Source organism: Amblyomma americanum, chromosome 1 (assembly GCF_052857255.1).
Source record: "Amblyomma americanum isolate KBUSLIRL-KWMA chromosome 1, ASM5285725v1, whole genome shotgun sequence".
NCBI lineage: Eukaryota > Metazoa > Arthropoda > Arachnida > Ixodida > Ixodidae > Amblyomma > Amblyomma americanum.
Genome location: NC_135497.1, coordinates 11,194,685 through 11,215,780, shown reverse-complemented (window position 1 = coordinate 11,215,780; position 21,096 = coordinate 11,194,685). Strand labels below are relative to the sequence as shown.

The 21,096-nt window shown below is 49.6% G+C and overlaps 1 protein-coding gene across 1 annotated transcript; it reads right to left on the bottom strand.

Annotated features, from left to right (window-relative positions):
- Positions 1–11,028: 11,028 nt before the first annotated feature.
- Positions 11,029–12,758, bottom strand: LOC144130568 (uncharacterized). The gene is made up of 4 exons (XM_077664421.1): positions 12,037–12,758; positions 11,531–11,628; positions 11,373–11,465; positions 11,029–11,307 (listed from the first exon to the last, which is right to left on the bottom strand). The coding sequence occupies exons 1-4, from the start codon at positions 12,115–12,117 to the stop codon at positions 11,196–11,198; spliced, it is 384 nt and encodes a 127-aa protein (XP_077520547.1). The 5' UTR covers positions 12,118–12,758; the 3' UTR covers positions 11,029–11,195.
- Positions 12,759–21,096: the final 8,338 nt, after the last annotated feature.

The following is a 21,096-nucleotide window of genomic DNA, read 5'->3' as shown; positions in this document are numbered from 1 at the left end:
CCGTACTCTGTTCGTTTATGCTAAGGGCCATGCTTTCCTTGTATTGCCGGTTACGTTCGGAGTGCCTCAAGGAAGTCTACTGTGCCGATTCTTTTCTTAATTTATGTTATTGGTATAACTAGTGCCGTTCAACCTCATGTTAACATCAGATTGTTCACCGATGATTATCAGCTCTTTAAACAGGTCACATGCCAAGGCGATTTTCAGTCAAAGACGAGTATAGCCAAACTTAACGAATAGTTCATGACCTGGTGTATGACCTTAAACACTGAAAATAAACGGTCGTACTTCGCGTGACGAACACAAAGTAGCCCATTCTTTTTCATATTGAATCAATAATACTCAAACAAAGAAAGTCTCAGAATACAAATAACTAGGCATAACGCTTACACCCTTTCATGGTCCAAACACATCTCGAACATTTCCCTATCCGCCTCTAGAAAATATGGCTTTCTGCATCATAAACAGGATACGGCACTTCCGGATTTCGAACATCTAGCCCCCACAACTTACATATTGCCCAAATTAGAATACGCGGGAATTGTATGGGATGGCTTTTACCTAAAGGATACACATGAATTTTAAATGGTTCACAGACGACCGGTGTAATTTGTTTTTAACAATTTCAGTTGCGCTGATTTCCCGTCACAGCTATTGGCTGCCAACCATTTACCTACCTTATATTCGCAAAAAATTGTAGTAATGCTTATATTATTTTTATTATGCATAACGAGTTGCCGGAATCTAAAGGACCGTGATGATTATGATTATGATGAATTTTTATGATGCAAGGGCATCTGATGCCAAAGAGCGCGCTATGACACAAGGTATCTTCGTCCGCTAAAGGTGAGGCCAAAGATCTATTTCCTAAGCAATTCACCCCAAAGAGCCGATCACCAGGGCAGGGGAAAACTTGTGCCCATTGCATCACCGGTGGATACCCGGCGGCACTGGGGATCGAACCCCGCAGCTCCAGCATGAGAGGCGGATGTTCCGGCCACAAGGCCGCCGTTGCGGTATGGACCACCATGCATTCAACATTACCCGCCACGCGCGTCTACGCACCTCAACGCTCACAATGTGCTCCAGTTTCACGCACGCAGTAGCTTGTTTAAAAATTCTTTTTTTCCTCCTAATGTTAGTCAGTTGAATAGTCTCCCCTCAGCAATTTTTTTTACTCAAAATTCTGATCAGACGCTACTCATGTATATTGCTTGTAATTTTAGTGTCGGTTTTCTATCGATTCGCCGGTTATCCTTATTCTGGGGGAAGTGCAGTTTTTGTTCTCATTACGTGAAGACCATCATTTTGCATTACCTAAATGCCAACTTGTTCATTTTTGTTGTGTATCTTTTTCTTTTGCGTACGTCAAGCACAAGATCGTATGTGTTCTGTAATGTTAATAAAAAGAAAATGTGTTTGCTCAAGCACACCCACCTGATTGGTCTCATCGAGGCCACAGTATATGCAAATAAATAAGTAAATGGATGAATAAATAAACACACTGTCACCTGGTCCAACAAGACATTCAGCGAAGACGTCAATCCACATAAGCATGCACACTGCTATCTCTTCACCATCCGTCGTGCTGCAGCAGCCGCAGGAGATACTGGAGCCCGTAGGAGAATAAAACCGGTGGAATAATGACCCGAAGCTGAAACTTCTTTTTTTCGCTAGAAAGTGCAGCTTGTATACATAGGCATAATGATATCGTGCCCCTCACATGAAACACATCGGCGCGCTGTATCTTTTCGCTGTACGCTGTACGCCGGAAAGATGTATCATAATTATACGCAGAAGCAACTAGCGCACCTCTCTACGCTGTGCCTATCGTTGCCTAATTAAGATTTCTTCCCAGCTTAGAGGTTATAACCCTTCAAATACTCTGGCCTTCGTCGCTTTTGCTGAGATCTTGACGAAGGCTATGGAACAGGACAAGGCATTAGGGTTGGATTATGTTGTCTGCTGAGGAGAGAGTGGTGACACTGCTGAGAGGTCATGTTCCGCAGCACCATCCGGTTGAGTTGCTAGTGAAAAAAAAAATTGATTTTGATGAAAGGAAACGATGCAGTAACTGTCTCACATATTTACTGTGTTACTGTGATTATACCTTTCAGTTGTGCGTTGAGCCCTGGTCCTGTGTTTCCTCGGCTTCTGTTTTCGTCCTTCACTCTGTGTACTGTTAAAATGTATCACGGCCTCTGGGGAGCTTTATAAAGATGTGCAAACGAGCAGTGATCAGCTGCATTGAAACAGTTTGCGCAAATTCTCTTTCTGATTTACTAATTATGCTCGCAAACAAATGTCAGGCAATCAATAACTTCTGTTGGGACATGACGCGTTTAGGTTTCGGAAATGAGCTGCTTTACGAATAGCTATGCTGCCAACTAGCTCACCGCCCTGTACTTTGCACTATCACGTACTATAAATGAAGGGTTGTCAGAACGCACTTTAAGATCCTAGCCCCCTCTGAAGATATTTCAGTGTCAGCCACCTTCCTTGCGACGCTTTTCCGGGCCCCTGCAGTGTCCAATTACCGTGTTTTTTCATCTACCAGCGGACCGGGATCTTCGTATCTGTTCCTCTAGGGGCTTTTGCCCATACCACATAACATACCTTGTGCCTCGGCCCCTTTTTTGCCAAAGCTGCTCTTGCACCAATAAAATGATGCATGATCATCATCATAATAGCCAGCACGAGCTACTTAACCTTAAATAGTGGGCTGTATCTGTAAGCGGGTTCCAAGAGAAGGAAAGCGGCAGAAAAGGGGGGGGCGATGAGATTAAGAAGTTTGCGGGCATATATACAATGGGCACAGCTGGCAAAGGACAGGGTTAATTGGAGAGACATGCGAGAGGCCTTTGCTCTGCAGTGGCTGTAGTCCGGCTGATCAAGGTGATAAATCATGCCTAATTGACCCTAATCTTTCTAACCACCTCCGCCTTTCTCCTGTCAGTTTTGTTTTTATTTCTGTGGGTTCGTCAATAACTTCTATCTCTTCTGCAACCCTCTGGGCCTTTTGCTGCTAGTTAAGATTATCCGAGCGAGAGCTCACGTATATGCCGCAGTCCGCCAGAGGCGACCAAACTGTTCGCAAGTCGAAATCTCTGCCGCGCTTCATGTTCTCAGGAGGTTTTTCTCAGATAGGACGTTTGTAGTGCATGCAGCAATCTCGAAAACCCAGTGCCACGAGTTCTTACCGTACGGAATGGTTTTTGCCGTGCAATTTTGAATTAAACTTCAGCAAACAGCCAAGCTTCCGCGTGAGGTTTTATTTGGCAACGAAACCACGGCATCTGCTGCCTTGACGTACTCAGTCGCCGTCGAGTCTCCGAGTGCCTGAACGGGGCACGAGCAGCCGTGCTAGAGATCTCGCCGCTGAAACAGCTTCCTCCGAACCTTGCTTTGGCCATCTGTCTCTTGCCCGTCATGGCACTTCGCCGCTGCCGGAGCGCAGGCCCCGAGATGCGTTTTCTGAGGCACTTTCGGAAAAGGCTGCACACTTTTCGGACGCGGAGTACCCGGGCGCTGTTTCGCGCGGTCCGACACGGCAGCACCGAGTGCCTTGGCTTTGATCTTCCGAGCGGAGACTCCGACTGGCTTCTTCCATGTGGTCCCAACATGGTCTCGCAGGGTCAAGTTGACCAGGTCCGTGAGAACAGACGTCTCCAGGCTTTCTTCTTTGGATGTCGTACACAGCTTACTGTCGTGCTGTGCAGCTGCCTGTTCACCTTTCTGACGACTATCGAAGCGTTTCTTTTGCGATCTGGCGCGGGGAGGTGAGTAGGTCGCTCCGACATCAGCGCGACCAACCGAAGCGGAGGAAGCCTTTCTGATGGTACTTACGGCTCTGGCAGACGTAGCGGCCTTCCAGGGGTCCCGTCGAAACATTCGCCCGCCGCGCCTTGTCATTCTTGCTCCTCTTTACGCCGTCAAGTACCAGGAATCGCTTGAACTGAATCGAAAGCTCACGTCGTGCTGCTCCTGAATACGTAGCGGGAGCGTACAATTGAATGTCGTCATCTTCGAGCCTGGCTGCACAATTGAAGACCAGAGTAACTTCGTAGCAAATTGCCAACAATAATCATCCGTTGAGTCGCAGGGCACGTAAGCTCGCTTTTCAAGCAATTTAGGCGAGCTTTGTTAATGACACGTTCTTATAGATTGTGAGTTGCGCCGGCAGGTGGCTTGTGAAAAATCTCCGACAGAAAGCTGCGATAACAAATACATCAGTACAGACAAATTAATGTGTTGCCATACCTCTGAAAGTTTGTTTCAACTAAGAATAACGGCTCGAAACGCAATAGCCCGCTTTGTTTCAGCACATTACTAAGACTAGTTCACACGGTATCAGAACCAGAATAAATAATTACGCTCGAGTCTTGATCCAAAACCGTCGATGAAGATATGGACATGCTTGTAAGCCAATTTTTGCACATATATAGCTACTCTTTACAAAATAAGGTTTGAACTGAGTCAAAAGAAAAAAATGTAACCTTGGATAACTCCGCATTTGTGCAGAAATGTTCACAAGACAAAATTCTTTGTTATTAATTCAGGGAAACAAAAGATACTAACATTCTAAATCAAGGACACATAAAAATTATGTCACCAAAGAATCAAAATGAGGACTCCGTTACGATTAGTCGATGCAAGAAAAACTGCAGACTGCCAACTACATGACCTTGCCTTGGATGGCGAAGAAGCAAAAGTGGTGCGTGCTTGCCGCGACACAATAGTGCCCATAAATCTCAGAGTGCTGGTTTTGTTCTTAATTGAAATCGTCAAATCTGCAATAATGTTTCTAACAAACGTTTTGAGCACCTGTCAGTCGCCTACGGAGTCTTGGCCAAACCCCTGCAGTGGGTACGTGCCGTAATCTTCTTGAGGACATCATCAACAACAACAGGACGCATAGATCGAATGCGGCGCGGGAGCCATTGCAACACATCACCTGCGGACGTTGAATACCCACTAAAATTTCTTTGCGCCTGATGCCTCAGTTCTTTTTTGCCAATAAAAACATTGAATTTCCTCATTCTTATTGGGCTTTCGATTAAGAGGTTTTTCTTGTCGTTTCAAAAACTAGGATGTCATCGTCCTGTCCTGGGGTGCGAATTCATCATTTGCACTTAAAGAGAGGAAGTCCGCCGAAGTGGACATTTTTTTCAGAAAAACTTTTGTGTTTCAACCACACTATGTTGACAATTTTTCGAATGTGCATCCTTAAGCTACTGGCTTATTAAAGGTGAAATAAGAGCTAAATAAGAGCTAAATCTTTACATGATCATGTGGTGTTTTCCCCATGATAATATGCCTTGCATGGCTAGAGCAAGCGAGCAAAATTTAGGAACGACGGCATAAGGTGCCCTTCGCCTACCTCATTCGACTAGCTCGAATTGAGTGTTTGTGATCACGCCACTATTATTTCGCTGCGATCAGAAAACTGACTCATTTGCAATAAATGATTTCGCCAACTCTAGCCATATGCTGAGGCAATGGAGGAGGGACTTTAATGGAACAGGAAAGGTGTGCCTGGTTGCTGGCTGGCATGCTACTCCACATGAGAGTGAAAGAAGAGAAGATTAGAGAAGAGGACGGTGAAAAAAAGGGGAAAACACACACACAGAGACACACACACACACACACACGCACACACAATTGTCAAAGAATGTCCACCAAACCCGTGTCTCTCTAAAACACTAAAATGCTTTTGTCCGGCGCACACCCGAAACCTCGTCCCTCCAGGGTCCAAGGAGAGGCTCCAGGTCAGACAGCTGTCCTGTCGGACTCCTAAAGCACTTAAAAGTGCCTTGCGATGATTGTTGAAGAGTTGACAGCGGGAGATCAAATGTGGAAGATCCTGGGGCACACCATGTGTTGTGCACAGAGGGCTACTTGATACACAAAGCTTATGTAAACAGGATTTAGTGAAGGCAACATCAAGGCGAATTCGGTGGAGGCAACTTCGGTCACGTCTATCTATATTGTGTGGCATGCGGAAGTCACAAGTGGGGTCGATACGTAGAAGGGGTCTATATTGACGTTGTGGATCATACCATAAAGAGCGTTGCGCTGAGGCGACGGTGCTGCTTGCGAGACTAATAGACTGCGTAGAATCATGGTTTAATGACATTCTCCAGGATTTATACTTAATACATTTAGGTGTACCTAAGCATCAACATCCGCTCATTTGTATCCTCAAAACATGGATATGTTGGGGAGTAGCTAGTAAAACGGATTAGTAGAAGCGACGTAAGACCTGCTTGGCGGAAAAATAAAATACAATTCATTGCCAGCGAAAACTCTCCGCTAAGGCTCCATCACGACTCAGTAGTAGAGAAGCCCCGGCACTCTTTTACCAACGTTTTCGCGAACCGCGACATCGCGTGGTGCAATCTCTCCGCTGAACAGTCACTCACGCTAAACTTTTTTACTAGCCACTGTTTGTCATTGATATAAACTCGGGGACCACAAAGCTTTTTAAAAAAGTAGGCTCTTTTCGTCAGAAAAAAGGAGGGGCCAACAAGGCATCCCGTTTTGTCGGCGTCCGAATGCAGCAGCGGGGGCGGCTATAAGTTGTGCTTGCGGCGGGGCGGGCTGCCGGAGCCGGGGCTTGCTTCTGCTCTGGCTTTCGCTGCTCCTTATTTACGGCCGGCGCGCCGGCTGCAGGCTCCCTTGCACCGGCTTTCTTCATTGCTGCTCGACCTTTCTTCGGAGCGGCCTCCTTGCTATCGCCTACGTTGAGGTTTTCCATGGCTCACAGGACACGGCCATCGACTCCCAGTTCGAAAGCTGATGGACTTCCATCTGTCGTCTCTTGAAGCGTGCCGTCTGCGAACGGGTACAGGGAGGCAAGTAGCTGCCACTGACCTCGGTGCGTCCTCCGGCACCAGCGGATCTGGCGCCTACTGGCCTTCGCTGGCCCAGTCGGAGGCTTCCTTTCGCTCTTCTCCTCCTCTGTTCCTTCGCACATTTCGTGGCTGCGATGATGATTCACCGCGCTTGAGAACGCACCCTTGGAGGATGATGTCCTCGGGCTGCATGGCACGCCCCGAAGAGAAGCTGCTGCACGTGCTTAGCCAAATAATAAGCATCGTCTCCATCCTCTAGACTATATGCTTAAAAGATGCGAGGTACGTGTTAATTGCGAAGCAACGACCGATTCTTTTTTTCAGATAGCGAGCTCAGAACGATGCAAGCGCTCGTTTTAAGCCTAATAGTTGAAGGCCTCTCACACTGACGGTTCCGCTGCGTTGAAGGTCGCGCACTTCTCTCATAGTTAATGAAGCTACTGTGATAGGCAGATTCATAAACGACTGCGTTATCCAGTTAAGGTATAGAGAACTGCGATATCTAGGTATTTTGTAGCGTTAATTGTTCTTAGCTGTTTTCCTGGTTTGCGGCGGTGGCATTGCTCAAAAGAGCTAGTTCACGCCCACAAAGGGTGCCACAAAACCATGGCATGGTGATTTGCGAAAGTTTGTCATGCTTCCAGTGAGAGAATTGCACATACCTTGACGATCGAATGAATTCGGACGTGGACAATGAAAAACTGCATGCGAAAACTGCATGCGATCTGGTGACGTCTCTTCCCTTCAGCCAATCACAGTAACATTTCATTACCGAAGAGGCTTCTAATGCTATCACCTTCAGACGAGGCGTAGGCTGTCGAAGCTTACCGCTCAATCCCGTCCTCCGCAGCTCACCACTGCCCAGGTGCACTTGAGGCGATGCTTACCTGCTGCTGTAGTTCACCCTCAACAACTGTGAACGGGCGGCGTTCTTGTTCACCGGGGCTGCGTCCACCTTCACAAACCATGTTTGGAAGAGAGCGTGCTGTATGAAGGGATGCCGGTCCCGCATTTCAAACAAGTGGCCGCCGCTTTCATAGGCACAGCCGTGTCCAGACACTTCTCGATAGAGCACTAAAACGGTGCGGTGTGTTGTGCGCTTGTGACATTCGCCGCTGCCTGCTGGGCTGGATGCAGCTTTGGAGACATGACAACTGAGCCGTGTTTCATGCGAATGTTTATACCAGATATGCCTATGTTTCCAGCCTTATGCCACTCTCAAATACCGCCAGGGCGTTCCGGTCTGCCGTTCGAGCGTTCCTTGCCGAGTGCATGTGGAGGTCTGTACTACCTTCATCGTGGTTAGCAGGAACACGGTAACACGCAGCCCCTCTTACTCGCAGTCATTAATCTAGAGGCACCGTGAGGAACGATCGTATATATGTGCAGTGTATGTGATGTCGCATTGCTCGTATACGCTGGTTGTTGGGGGTCTAATCGGAATGCGCTGCTGGTACGCGGCGCCATGTGCTCTCGTGTTCCCGCTAAACCTGACGAAGGTGGTACAGTCGCGAGTAAAAAAGATCAGCACTTGTTACGTGCCACAGTTGCAGCAGTAGCAACACTCGGCGCCGCTTTTAAGAACACACCGATAACAAAATTTCCACTTGTGTTTGCAAAGCACAGTGCTGCGCCTGCCACGCTGTGCTATTTACATAGCTTTGGGGACGTCATTGTGCCAGCCTTTTTTTTACTGGGGACTGTAGAAGCAGTAAGAAGCACAACCGTTCTTCCGATGTGTAATCAAAGGACAAACTGAAGTTGATCCGTGTCTATAGATTACTGTGTTCTATCGAAAAACAGGCTGCTTTCACTGGAAACAGAGCCTTTGTATGCTAGGAAATATAAAAAATGAAGTACAGACGTCCGTGACATCGACCATTTTTGGTTGTGCTCAATTTAACGCTGACTATGAACTTTTGACCATGTTACAATATAAAGTGGCCTTCCTTCACACTAAAGATGTGTAATTGTTGCTAACTGCCATGATTTACACAGCCACAAATATGAAAAAAGTTGACTCTGAGGGACTGCTTCAAAGGACTACAAAAATAAAAATTACTCTGAAACTACCTTCGTGAACTGACATCATACATCACTGCCGTATCAGTCCCTTTCCTTTTGGTTTGGCACTTCACACAAGTACAAATGATTATTAACATTAATAAAACACACTGCACAGTTACATCATCACTACAGTGCAATTATTCTGGTTAGCAGGTGGATGCTGACACTGCATATGCAGCACATCAAATACTAGCAATGAAGCAAGCAGTCGTTGGGAGTGGAAATATAAATAGCCTGCAATCTCATAAATTCCTACTACATAACATTATGCACCATAAACCATTTTAACATAACAAGAACAGGTCTTCTCTGGTGTCGAGTAATCAGAGCTATGTATAATAATGCTGCCAATTTGAGCTCGAAAGTATCTTGACATTTGAGGGATGCAGCCAAAGCGTGCTTTGAAAATAGTGCTGAGGTGCTCAGGAACTGCTGGAAAATGGCGCGGCGCATCCCTCCCGTGGACACTTCGGATTCCGGTGCCAAGATCGACCTGGCGTTCACTGCGATGCCAGATTTTGTGGATGTCGCCAAACTTCAGGGGCGCCTCACCGCGTTCCTGAACGAAGATAAGAATAAGAGGTCTCTTCGATTTGGCTTGCACTGGCTGCACTAGTTCTGAAAGTGCCGCAGCGGTGCCGAGTGGGTGCAGCGCCTGCAGCGCCGGTTCAGCAAGTACGGCTAGATCCGCACTGTACTAGCGCAAAACGATGACGGAAGTGCAGGCCTAGTAGACGCATAGCTTTGTTTACGTGTTTTACGTGTATGTTGTGTATCGCTGGTACCGCTTGCCACGTGAAATGGCCCTCTGAAATTGCCATGGAGCTGTTGCACTCGTAAAGCGACAACTACTGTGACTACAGTGACATTCACGTTGACTCCAACGACAACTTCAACGCTGTGTGTGTTTTGTTAGCCTGTGCGTTGGTACGAGGAGATGCAAATCGTGTGCTGGGGTACAAAAAACGGGATATCCAGGTCTCATGAGCATGAGTTCAAAAGATTGTTCAGGCTCTCTAGAGAAATATTTGACTGGCTAAGTGGTCAATTCAGAGCTTCGACCTTCTACCCAACCCAAACGCGCTTCAAGGGCGTAAGAAAATATCGGTGGAAAATACATGCCTAATTGCTCTTGTGTATATCGGCTCACAGATGTCGATGTATGCCACAGGAGACGTGGCAGAGTCGTCAGTGCACGCATGCGTGACGCGGTTCATCCGCTTTTTGCACACACTTAGTGGTGATGCTATATGCTGGCCCAGCAGCGTAGAAATGAATAGCATCAAGGCAGGTTTCCTCGCCTAGAGTGGAGGCAAAGGCCCACGGAATGCCATCGGCTGCATCGACGGTTCACACATCCAGATCCTGACTCCAAGCGAATTGACGCAGTCATATTTCAATCTCAAGAAGTGGCCATCTATCATTTTACAAGGGATCTGCGATGATAGAAATCGGTTTCTGAATGTTTTCATTGGGTTCCCTGGATCTGTCCATGATGCCTGTGTTTTGAAGGAGAGCCCTTTCTTTGCACGTGCAGCATTGGAATGGGGTGAAAACTACATTCTGGGGGATAGTGCGTATTCTCTGATGCCTTGGCTGATGACTCCATTCAGGGACAATGAAGCCTCATTTCCATCTTGGAAAAAACATTTTAATAAGCGACACAGCCAGCAGAAGGTGTCCATCGAGAATACCTTCGGCATGCTTAAACAATGTTTCAGGAGATTGTACCTTGTGGATGCCAAAACTGTCGTGCAGTTCTGCTATATATTCATGGCAGCGTGTGTCCGCCACAACCTGTGCAACAACGAGAGGGACTTTTTCCAGGAGCTGACATCTTTACCACAAGAGGAAGATGTGGTTACGTAAAGACAATACTGAAGGGGATTTTGACTGCAGTCTCCCAAGCTGCAGTCAGTCCCTGCGAGAGTTCATTGCAAAGGAGCAGTGTTAGGAACATGTCGCATCTCTGTGAATGCCATGCCAATGTGGAAATGTGTTTTGTAAAATGATTTGTCTTATATATGAGGAATGTTTCCATTGGAAGTAAATTGAACATGCCGTGGTAGCGCAAGACAACTTTATTCTCCCTGTTGTGACCCTTGTTGCTTTGCAATCAAGTCTAGCAGCCGATCAAATCTCTCCATGCGGTCTGCATGCCGCTTTGCCCTCTCTTCCCACTTTTTTCTTTTCGTTCCTCTGCTCTTGCTTCGGCTTGCTTCTCTCTCTTGCTTGCCCCATTTTTTCCAGCACCTCCAAAAGGGGAATAAGCTTTTACTTGCTGCGGCGTTTCGTTTTAGAGGCCGGGCTATCCTCAGCTGCTGCAGACAGTCTGTCCTCGACTGGCACAGGCAAAAGCTCGGCGGATGCTTCTGTGGTGTTTGTCCTGTAGAAAATACACACAGATGCCACACCGTTTCCAGGTTTTCCACAAAAACTGTCTTCCCTTACCCTGAGCATCCGCTAGGGAGGATGGCCTTTCCAGGCTCCAAGAGCAATCGTGGGTTAATACTGTGCTCCTTTTCAAGTATCTCTGCCAATTCTCTGTGTAATGCGTGATGCACAAATGATCAACCCTATTGAATAACATAGTAAATAAGCATACTTACTTTTCATATTCGCAGGTCACGCGGTGGTGACCAGATGAACTGTTGTCCTTCTTTGTCCTCTTATACACTCGGTCAAGTGACTTCCACTTATTTTCAATCTGTGTGGTAGTCATATTGCACATAAACTTCTTGTTCATAAGCTCGGTGAGTCTCACCCACAGAAGCTTTCTTGTGCTAAAATAAAAGCTTAGCATAGTTAAATATAAAACACGCTGCTATATGTGACTGAAATTTTGCGATACCACTTTGATAGGTTCCTTTAGTACTTAACTAAGTGTGGTGCTTTCTGGTACTTTGAAATCAAAATATTTGCATACTGTCTGCCGCACATTTCAAACACTCTTGAGATGAGAATTGATGCACTAAGCTTAAACAAATCCTGTGAAGTAGGCATTAAAACATTCCACTAACATTGTTGTAAGTATAAATTCGAGAAACAACAGTACACTTCATTGTTGCTGATAATATTGGTGGCAACATAAAATTAAACGTAAAAGACAACGTACTGGAGTTCTCTGTTCTTTCCCATGAAGTCCTTCATCTCCGTGTACTTGGAGGTGAAGGACTTGGTTTTTCGAGTGCTCCATATCTCTGCTGCTTCATCAGCGGACGTGGATGCCGCTGGAAGGGCGCCTGGCTCCACTCCATCAAAGCCGTCACTAGCGCAGACCGGTGTCGGTGGTTGTGTCACAGGAGGAATATTTCCAGCTTGTGTATCTTGGGCCACGAACCGGAGTGTCAAGCGCTCCCCGTCTGCGAAGACAAAATCTAACATTTGGAACGTGCACACAGCACAGCATGATATCTCAGATGTTGCTAAATGGACCTAAATCAATGCCGCAATTTGACGGGGACCTATGCGTTGATCGTGGCCAACCGCTACCCATGGTCACGAGTACGAATAAAGCACAAACTGCCCGCTAACCACGCTTTCATCGAAAACATGCAGCACCACTTCCCTGGTGCCTCGTATATATATCCATTTGCGTTTGCGTCCCCCAGTGCTGAGCCGTCGGGTTTGTACACAAGCCTAACTTCTTTTTGGACGCTGTGGATGAACGTGCATTGTCGTCTGCTCTTGGCTGGGCGGCAAGTACGCCATGCTGCACTTTTCTCTGCACTTGCTCTTGAGTGAGTGCAGGCCGGCCGAGAACTCGTGCAGCACTTCGCCAGCACCTTGACAAAACGAAGAGAAAAGTGTAGAGGGCACGCGCTGCCCCAGAAAAACGAGGACGTCGGTGCTGCACCCACTGAACTAGTGCAGCCGGTGCAGCCAAATCGAAGAGACCAAAGATCTCTGTTCAGGCTCGCACCCAAATCTCGCTAATGTTCGGCGAGGTGGTGCTCCGTTGCGCAGAATATCGCGCACTGGCGTCCGATGCCAGGGGCCGAGCAGAGGTCCTTCGCGGCATGTGGTCAGCGGAGCGCCGGGAGTCTTTGGACGCCAGGGTCCGGGTCTCAGTCGCGGAGGCACTACTCGGGGTGGCGGCCTCGCCCGTCTCGCGACCCGCACCGCCTGCGGATCTCCGGCATCCTATCTTTGCCGAGGTCCTCCGGGGCTCAGCGCCGCACCCTTCCACACGACCGACTGCGGATGTCGTCGCTACACCTCGGCAAGTTACTCAAGATCACGTTGCGTTTCTAACGTCTGCGACCACGGAAAACGTATCGCCGCGCGACCTTATCACAACACTAAAACGAAACATTGTACCGGGGGACGTGGGCATAGGCCCTGTTTTGCGCCCGACGCCTGCTGGCGTCACAGTCCTCGCCAAGAATCGGGCGACGGTAGAAAATTTGTGCGCCGCGGTGAGGTCCAACGAGACCACGCGAAACGTGTTGAACGCCCGAATAGCTGAGCGGCGCAGGCCGCACGTCAGGATTTATGGCACGGATCCTGACGTCGTGAACGACAAGATGGTGCGCCAATTAAACGTAAAAAATCCCGGACTAGGCCTAGATCCGCTGACAACCACCCGTCGCTACACATATATGTCGCGGGACGGGGCGAAGACACATCCTCTCCCTCGCCCCAGACGCCTTCCGGCGCCTCGTCTCTAGAGACAGGGTCGAAAATCGGCTGGCTGGTCCTCTGCCTTCGTGGCTGAGGACACACACGTGCCGATGTGCACGTTCTGTGCAACCTACGGCCATTCGCGAAGGGGATGTCGCCAAGCCGCTCATGCGGACAGGGCGGTCTGCACGAAGTGCGCCGGCACCCACCTGGCCGAGACGTGTGCCGTTCGCGCTGGGGACGCGGCGGTCCCGTGGGAGGAGTGCCGAAGGGCGGGCCGCGAGGGGTCCCCGCATCCCGTGGGTGCAGCGTCCTGCCTAATAATGCAGGAGAGGGTCTCCAAGTTGCGTGCCAGGACTGATTATGGACAACAAAACGAGGCTACCGGCGACGAGTGGGTGGGCAGCCGCGCGTCATTCTTCTTGCGCCACGGTTTGCGCCGCGCATCGGGGCGCCCTCGCCGCGGCGCCGTTTCACTTATTTCTCTTTCTCTTATTCTTTATTTTTCCTCCGGCGAAGGCATTCCTCTTTACTCGTATTCTACTCAATTTCACTGCGAGGCTCTCTTTTCAAGAGCTTGCAGCAGTCATAACTTTTCCTTTTTGTTTATTTTTCCTTTCGCCTTCGCCGAGGCATTTCTTTTCATTTTTCTTGCGCGGCCTGCCTGCCCACTCAGTTCCCTGTCCGTTAATTCACCATTTCCGCCTCCCATTCTTTCCTTTCCTCCTTCATTCCTTTCTCCTACATCACTCCGTTTAAACGTCATTCAAATCATTGCTCCTTTTTCTAGCGCTCGCCTCTGTTCTCCCTTTTCCCTCGTTCCCATCTCGGTCGCCGAGCGCCGTTCTCCCGGGCACTGGGGGGACACTCGGGCCTCCTCGTGTCACCCCTGCACCTGCAGTCTTTTTGCGGTCCTACTTCCTTCTTTCTTTCACTTTTCTTTTCACTACATTCTCTTATGGCTTTTAATTTCCCTCTTTTTTTTTCATTCAAGCAAATTTGGACCACTGCAGGCGCGGGACGGGAATTCTAGTTGGCAGGATGAAGGACGGAAGTTTCGACTTCGTCTTTCTCTCGGACCCTTACGTGCGCGACGACGCGATACCATCAGTTCCACAGGAATGGGCGGTGTTTGCCGCCCCGACCGGCCCGCGATGTGCCATTCTGGTCAGATAACCCCGCGTAGACCTCTTCCCCATCTACATGTCCTCGTAAGTAGTGGCCGTTCGGTGCACGCACCGCACGACCTCTTTTCTTTTATTAAGCGTCTATGCGCCGCCTCACTCTCCAATGGCTCTCGTCCTCGGAGATGTTTCGGCTGCTCTCGCGCTGGCAGCCGATACTCCGGCGGTGGTGGCGGGAGACTTTAACGCGAAACATGAGGTCTGGGGCCCCGAACTTTGCGATGCGCGTGGCGGAGAAATTTTACGCTTTGCTACAGCAGCCGACCTCTTAGTCCTAAACGACCCTTCGTCTCCGCCCACGTTATACAGATAAGCTGGATAGACATTACGCTCGCGAGTCCCAACATGGCGCTCGGGATTTGCCTGGTCGATGGCGGAGACGGAGACGTTGTCCGAGCATCGCCACATAGAGGTTCGTTTCGGGGCGGGCGACGTGCCCAGGGAGAGAATTCTAACGGCTCGCGGTGTGGCGCGGTCTTATGGCCGCCCTGCGTAACTCTCCTTTCTTTTCCACGGCGGTTGGCGGCGACCTTCGATATGGAACGGCTTTGGAAATAGCGGTGACAATATTTCACGATATTTTCGACCGCGAACACCGGCGCTACTTGTCCGCTCGTTGGGTAGCTCCCTCGGCAGGAGACACGGCGTCCTGGTGGACGACCGATTTGGCTCTGGAGCGCTAACGCGTGCGCGCGCTGCGCCGGCGGTACCAGCGAGCGCATGACGATTACATTCGCGCTTTTCTGAGGGCTGACTTCAACGCAGCCCTGGCCCGGTTCAGGAACCGCGTTGCGACTGCGAGGGAGGCGGTGGCGCGCGAGCTCGCCCATGAGGCCTCTTTGCAGAACTTATTCGGAAGACCTTTTAAGAGGGTGTTCGGCCGTTTGCGCGGACATCCCCCTGCTCCCTCCGGTTTTGAAGCCGGAAGGAGGTCTAACGGATTCTGTATTGGCGACGGCCGCCATCCTGCTGGAAACACTCGTCCCTGGCAACACGACAGAGTTTGACGCGCCTGCGCATGTGGCTTTGCGCGCAGCGGGGGCCCGTCCTGTTTTAGGTGGTCCGGAGGACGCTCCCTTTAAGTTTGGTGAGGTCGAGTTGGTCTCCCGCGCCAAACAGGGAACGGCCTCGACTGAATTATTCACCGCATGCTGCGCACGCTTTGGGCGGGGCACTCAAATTTTTTCCTCTACATTTTTAATGCAGCGCTCCGCCTTTGTCACTTTCCCCGGATCTGGCGACGGGGAAGAATAATCTTCCTATTGAAGCCCGGTAGGCCGCCCGAGGTCCCAGCGTCATATCGGCCGATAGTTATAAACTCTTGCCGTGGGGAAGGTGTTAGAGCGGCTGTTATTTAATCGCCTCTATCAGTTTTTGAGCTGTCGTGGACTGCACCACAAGGCCCAATTCGGATTCATGAGAGGGCGGGGGGCTGTTGAGGCCCTTTACGCCCTCGTTTCATAATTAAGGCAGATGCGAGACGCCGGCCTGCACATACTGCTTGTGTCCATAGACTTCCAGGGGGCACTTGACAGTGTGTGGCACCCCTTGGCCCTGAGTTCTCTCGCTGACTGGGGGAGCCCGAGGAACCTCTGAGCGTTGCTCCGGTCATTCCTATCTGACCGAGAGATCGTTTGCCGCTCCTTTGCGGGAGACGCGGTCGCGCGTCCCACCCTGGGTAGCCCGCAGGGATTCCCGCTGTCTCCCTTGCTGTGGAACATAGTAGTGCGTGGCCTTTTGGTGGTGGACATGCCGGATGGGGTGTCGCTCCAGGCGTATCCGGACGACGTCGTTGTTCTGGTGCCTGGAGCCAGTAGGAAGGAGCTCGAGCAATTGGCGGATGACGCGCTCGGCCGAGTCGCTGCGTGGGCGAGTTAGGCGAGAATAACAATCTCCCGCGACAAGACGGTGTGCGTGCTCATTTCTGCTCCCAGGAAGGGGATGGGTCGCACCATGTCTGCAGTCCACCTTGGCAGCGCTTGCCTCTCTTTCAGGCCTGCTTTCAAGGTTCTCGGCGTCATCATTGATCGCGCCCTCTGGTTCATTCCCCCACGCGGAGAGGCTCAAGGAGCGTGGCGAGACGCTGTCCGCCCGCCTTGCAACTTTCTTGCGCATCAGCGGCACGCCGGCACCTGCTCGTCTGAGGCTGATTTACCGCCAGGTCGTGCTGCCGACGCTTGCCTACGCATCGCCCGTTTGGTGGACAGAGTGTCCACGCTCGGGTATCTGCTCTCGCCTCGTGTCTGTGCAGAGGTCCCCGCTTCTGGTGCTGGCGGGGGCCTATCCACAACGAGCACGAGGGCGTTGCAGATACTCCTGCAGGCCCCACCTTTGGCGATAGACCTCGACAGGCTAAACTCGGAGTTTGACCTTTTTCCCGTCGGCGAGACACTGCTTGCGGGACGATGTCCTTCTGCGCTGTCGCGGTGCAAGAGCCCTTCTACGATTCCGCTCGGCATCCTTCGGAGGCTGTTGCTTTTGAGCACTGCCGGTTGGACGTGGAGGCGGCGTTGCTGCCTGCGCACCCGACGGTGCGTGCACCTCCGTTTCCGCGGGTGCGGCCTTTATAGCGTTCTGTCCGCTCCGGGCGGTCGGCCGTTTTCGGGTGGAGGGAGCCGCTGCAGAGTTCGTTGCCTTCACGGAAGCGGTCCGCTTTGCACGGTCGCTTCCAGGGACGGAGCCAGTTTTCATTTACACCGATTCACTATCACTACTTTCCGCGTTGGCAGTATACGCCACGCGTGATAACGAAATTGACATTATAAAATCCGACCTCTCCGTGCTCGCCCAATCAAGTCCACTAAAACTCTTTCATGTATACAAAATAATTAAGACCCCAACTGATCAAGAAGAACTGGATACTAATCTGCATGCAATAGAAAATTGGTGCGCTAAGTGGCAAATGGTGCTTAACTCTGACAAATCCGTAATTATGTCTGTTACTAGAAAGAAAAATATAGTGATATACCCTTACTCCATTGCAGGTAAACCAGTTTAATAGAGTACACCAGCATAAGTATCTCGGCTTGACTTATACTGGAATACACACTTAAATGTATGCTCCAAGGCACGCAAAGCAATTTGGGCTCTAAAACGCAAAATCCGTAGTGCAACTCCCGATGTAGAAACACTCACTTATAATACCCTTGTAAAACCTGTAATTGAATATGGCAAAATTGTTTGGGATCCTTACACCGCATCTAGCAAAATAAAAATGGAGAAAGTTCAGAAACTTGCTTCCCGTTTTATATTGAATAAATATCGCCGAACTGATTCACCAACCGAATTATGTAAATTAGCAAACCTTAAAAGTTTATAATACTGCATGCACTAAGGTAGATAGGCTGAAGTTTCTTTACCTTTTAATTCATGGCCACTTGAATATCAACACATCACCATATCTTACAATACACCCTAATGAGACATCAAGACATCGCCATTCCTTGTACATTCCTGTGCCGCGTTCTTATAATGATTGCTTTAAGTACAGCTTTTTTCCTCGCGTTATTGAAGAATGGAACATGCTGCCTGATTCCGTTGTAAATATTAACTCCCTCGATGCCTTTCTAGAATGCCCGAAATCTTACCTGGACCGTAGTACACCAATGTAATAGTTCTGCCTCAGCACATGCGTTTTCTTTACTGTTTCATTTTTTCTTCATGTCTTTTGTGTCGATGTCGTAGTTGTGAAATGTACCTTGTTTTGAATATGTATTTATTAGATTTTCCACTCCTGTAATAGCCTGAGAAAGGCTGGCAGTATCAATAAATGAATGAATGAATGTGCCGAGACATGTGGGTGGGCTGGGAAATGAAATTGCCGATATTGTGGCTTCCCGCACCAGCTTTTCGCCTCGCGTTAGGACCGTCCTGCGCTCCAGGGTCGCCGTGTGAGCTGCATTTCGTGCCGTCGTCTGTGCCAGATGGGCTTCGTGGTAGCGTGAGAACAACGAGGTCACCAGAATGTTTTCCTGGGTGCCCGACGTTTTTAACATTCTGTTTTCCTGGGTGCCCGACGTTTTTAACATTCCACCATCTTTTCCGTCCCCACGCCTGATCATTGCGCTCGTGACTGGGCATGGCCGGTTTCCCGCGTCCCTTCACAGGTTCTGACTTGCGTCGTCGCCGGAGTGCCCTTGCTGGGCACCTTCAGGCGACGTAAAACATTACCTACGTGATTGCCCTATAACCAACGCTGCGGTGGCCGGCCTGCCCGGTCACGGAAAATTCAGCTGTTTGGCGCCGCTGGCTGCGCGATCCCCGCTCTTGTGCAGTTCCATGCCGAATAGTTGCATTGATTGGTGCTGCCCTCCTGAATTACGTTCGGGGCAGCACCTAACCATTCTGCAACTTTTGTCTCTCGCCCCCATCCGCCCTACGGGCATGGGGCTCTTAGATAATTTGTTGGCCCGCGTAATCTGGGCCGACATATCTTTTGTTCGGGGGCTCATCTGGGGGGGGGGGGGGGCATTTAAGAGGCGCCCCCACCTATCCCGACTTTCCCTTTTCGGACTGACGTCCGCTGCCCTGGTTCCGGACCTCGATAGCCAGTCTCGAGTGCTTTCTGAGGCGCGTCCCCGAAGCACCCTTAAATTTTGATTTTTCATATTTGATTTCAATTTTGTTTTTGTTTTTACCTTCTCTTTCTTTTTCTTTTCTCTTTCTCCCTCCTTCTCTCTCTTTCTCCCTTGGCACTGCGGTTTCTCAGGGGAGCCGATCAGGCCACATGAGGTGGACGTCTTTAACGTCCGCTCCTCTGCGAACCACATGTCACGGTTTCAGTGTGCGCGCGCGCGCGCGCGTGTGTGTGTGTGTGTGTGTGTGTGTGTGTGTGTGTGTGTGTGTGTGTGTGTGTGTGTGTGTGTGTGTGTGTGTGTGTGTGTGTGTGTGTGTGTGTGTGTGTGTGTGTGTGTGTGTGTGTGTGTGTGTGTGTGTGTGATTTTTTTTAAGGGATGTGATTGATTACAGGGGTTATTTTATTTCCGTTTGTTTCCTGTTTGTTTCCTTTTTCCTGTCTGTTACTAGAAATGTGTGTGTTTGTGTGTGTTTGTGTGTGTGTGTGTGTGCGCGCGCGCGCGTGTGTGTGTGTGTGTGATTTTTTTAAGGGATGTGATTGATTACAGGGGTTATTTTATTTCCGTTTGTTTCCTGTTTCTTTTTTTTTTCAGGACAGTATTTTCATGCCCTATTCTTCTTTCCTTTTTGTGTCTTTCTCTGCTTATCTTTTTGAGACTATTGCTACCATTCACCACATGCCGTTTTCCTCCTTGCCTTCCAGCTTACATCTTCATTCTCATTGTTTTATTTTACTTTGTGTGTGTGTCTTTCTGGGGGGGGGGGCACCTTCATACCATATTAAAGTCTCTTTATCATCAATAAATCAGCTCACGCGGGGACTTTTTCACCCCTTTGTGCTCGTTGCGCCCTTAGGACATCGTTTCAGTTACCGTGCCCACCATTTTATTTTTCCAATTGGCTTTTTCTAATAATAATAATTGGTTTTTGGGGAAAGGAAATGGCGCAGTATCTGTCTCATGTATCGTTGGACACCTGAACAGCGCCGTAAGGGAAGGGATAAGGGAGGGAGTGAAAGAAGAAAGGAAGAATGAGGTGCCGTAGTGGAGGGCTCCGGAATAATTTCAACCACCTGGGGATCTTTAACGTGCACTGACATCGCACAGCACACGGGCGCCTTAGCGTTTTTCCTCCATAAAAACGCAGCCGCCGCGGTCGGGTTCGAACCCGGGAACTCCGGATCAGTAGTCGAGCGCCCTAACCACTGAGCCACCGCGGCGGGGTGGCTTTTTCTACCAAATTAAAATTTTTGCCGAATGGGCCCTGTTCATTATTTCTTTGATTGGTTTAAGCCTGGTGATGCTTTGCAGGTACAGGCTACTTCTCATTCCACTTTACATTTGCCATTGCTTTCCTCCTTTTAACTGGGAATGAAACTCCGACTGGGCCGGCGTTCTTGTTCACCGTGGCTGCGTACACCTTCACAAACCATTTTTGGAAGAGCACATGCTGTATGGAGCTCTGCGACAGAGGACACAGGAAGGGACGCCGGTCCCGCACTTAAAACAAGTGGCCGCCGCTTTCATAGGCACAGACGTGTCCAGACACTTCTCTATTGAGCGCTAGAACGGTGCGATTTGTTGTGTGCTTGTGACATTCACCGCTGCCTGCCGGGCTGGATGCAGCTTTGGAGAGACATGACGACTGAGCCGTGTGTCATGCGAATGTTTATGCCAGATATGCCGATGTTTCGAGCCTTATGCCACTCTCAAATACCGCCAGTGCGTTCCGGTCCGCCGTTCGAGCGTTGCTTGCCGAGTGCATGTGGAGGTCTGTACTACCTTCATCGTGGT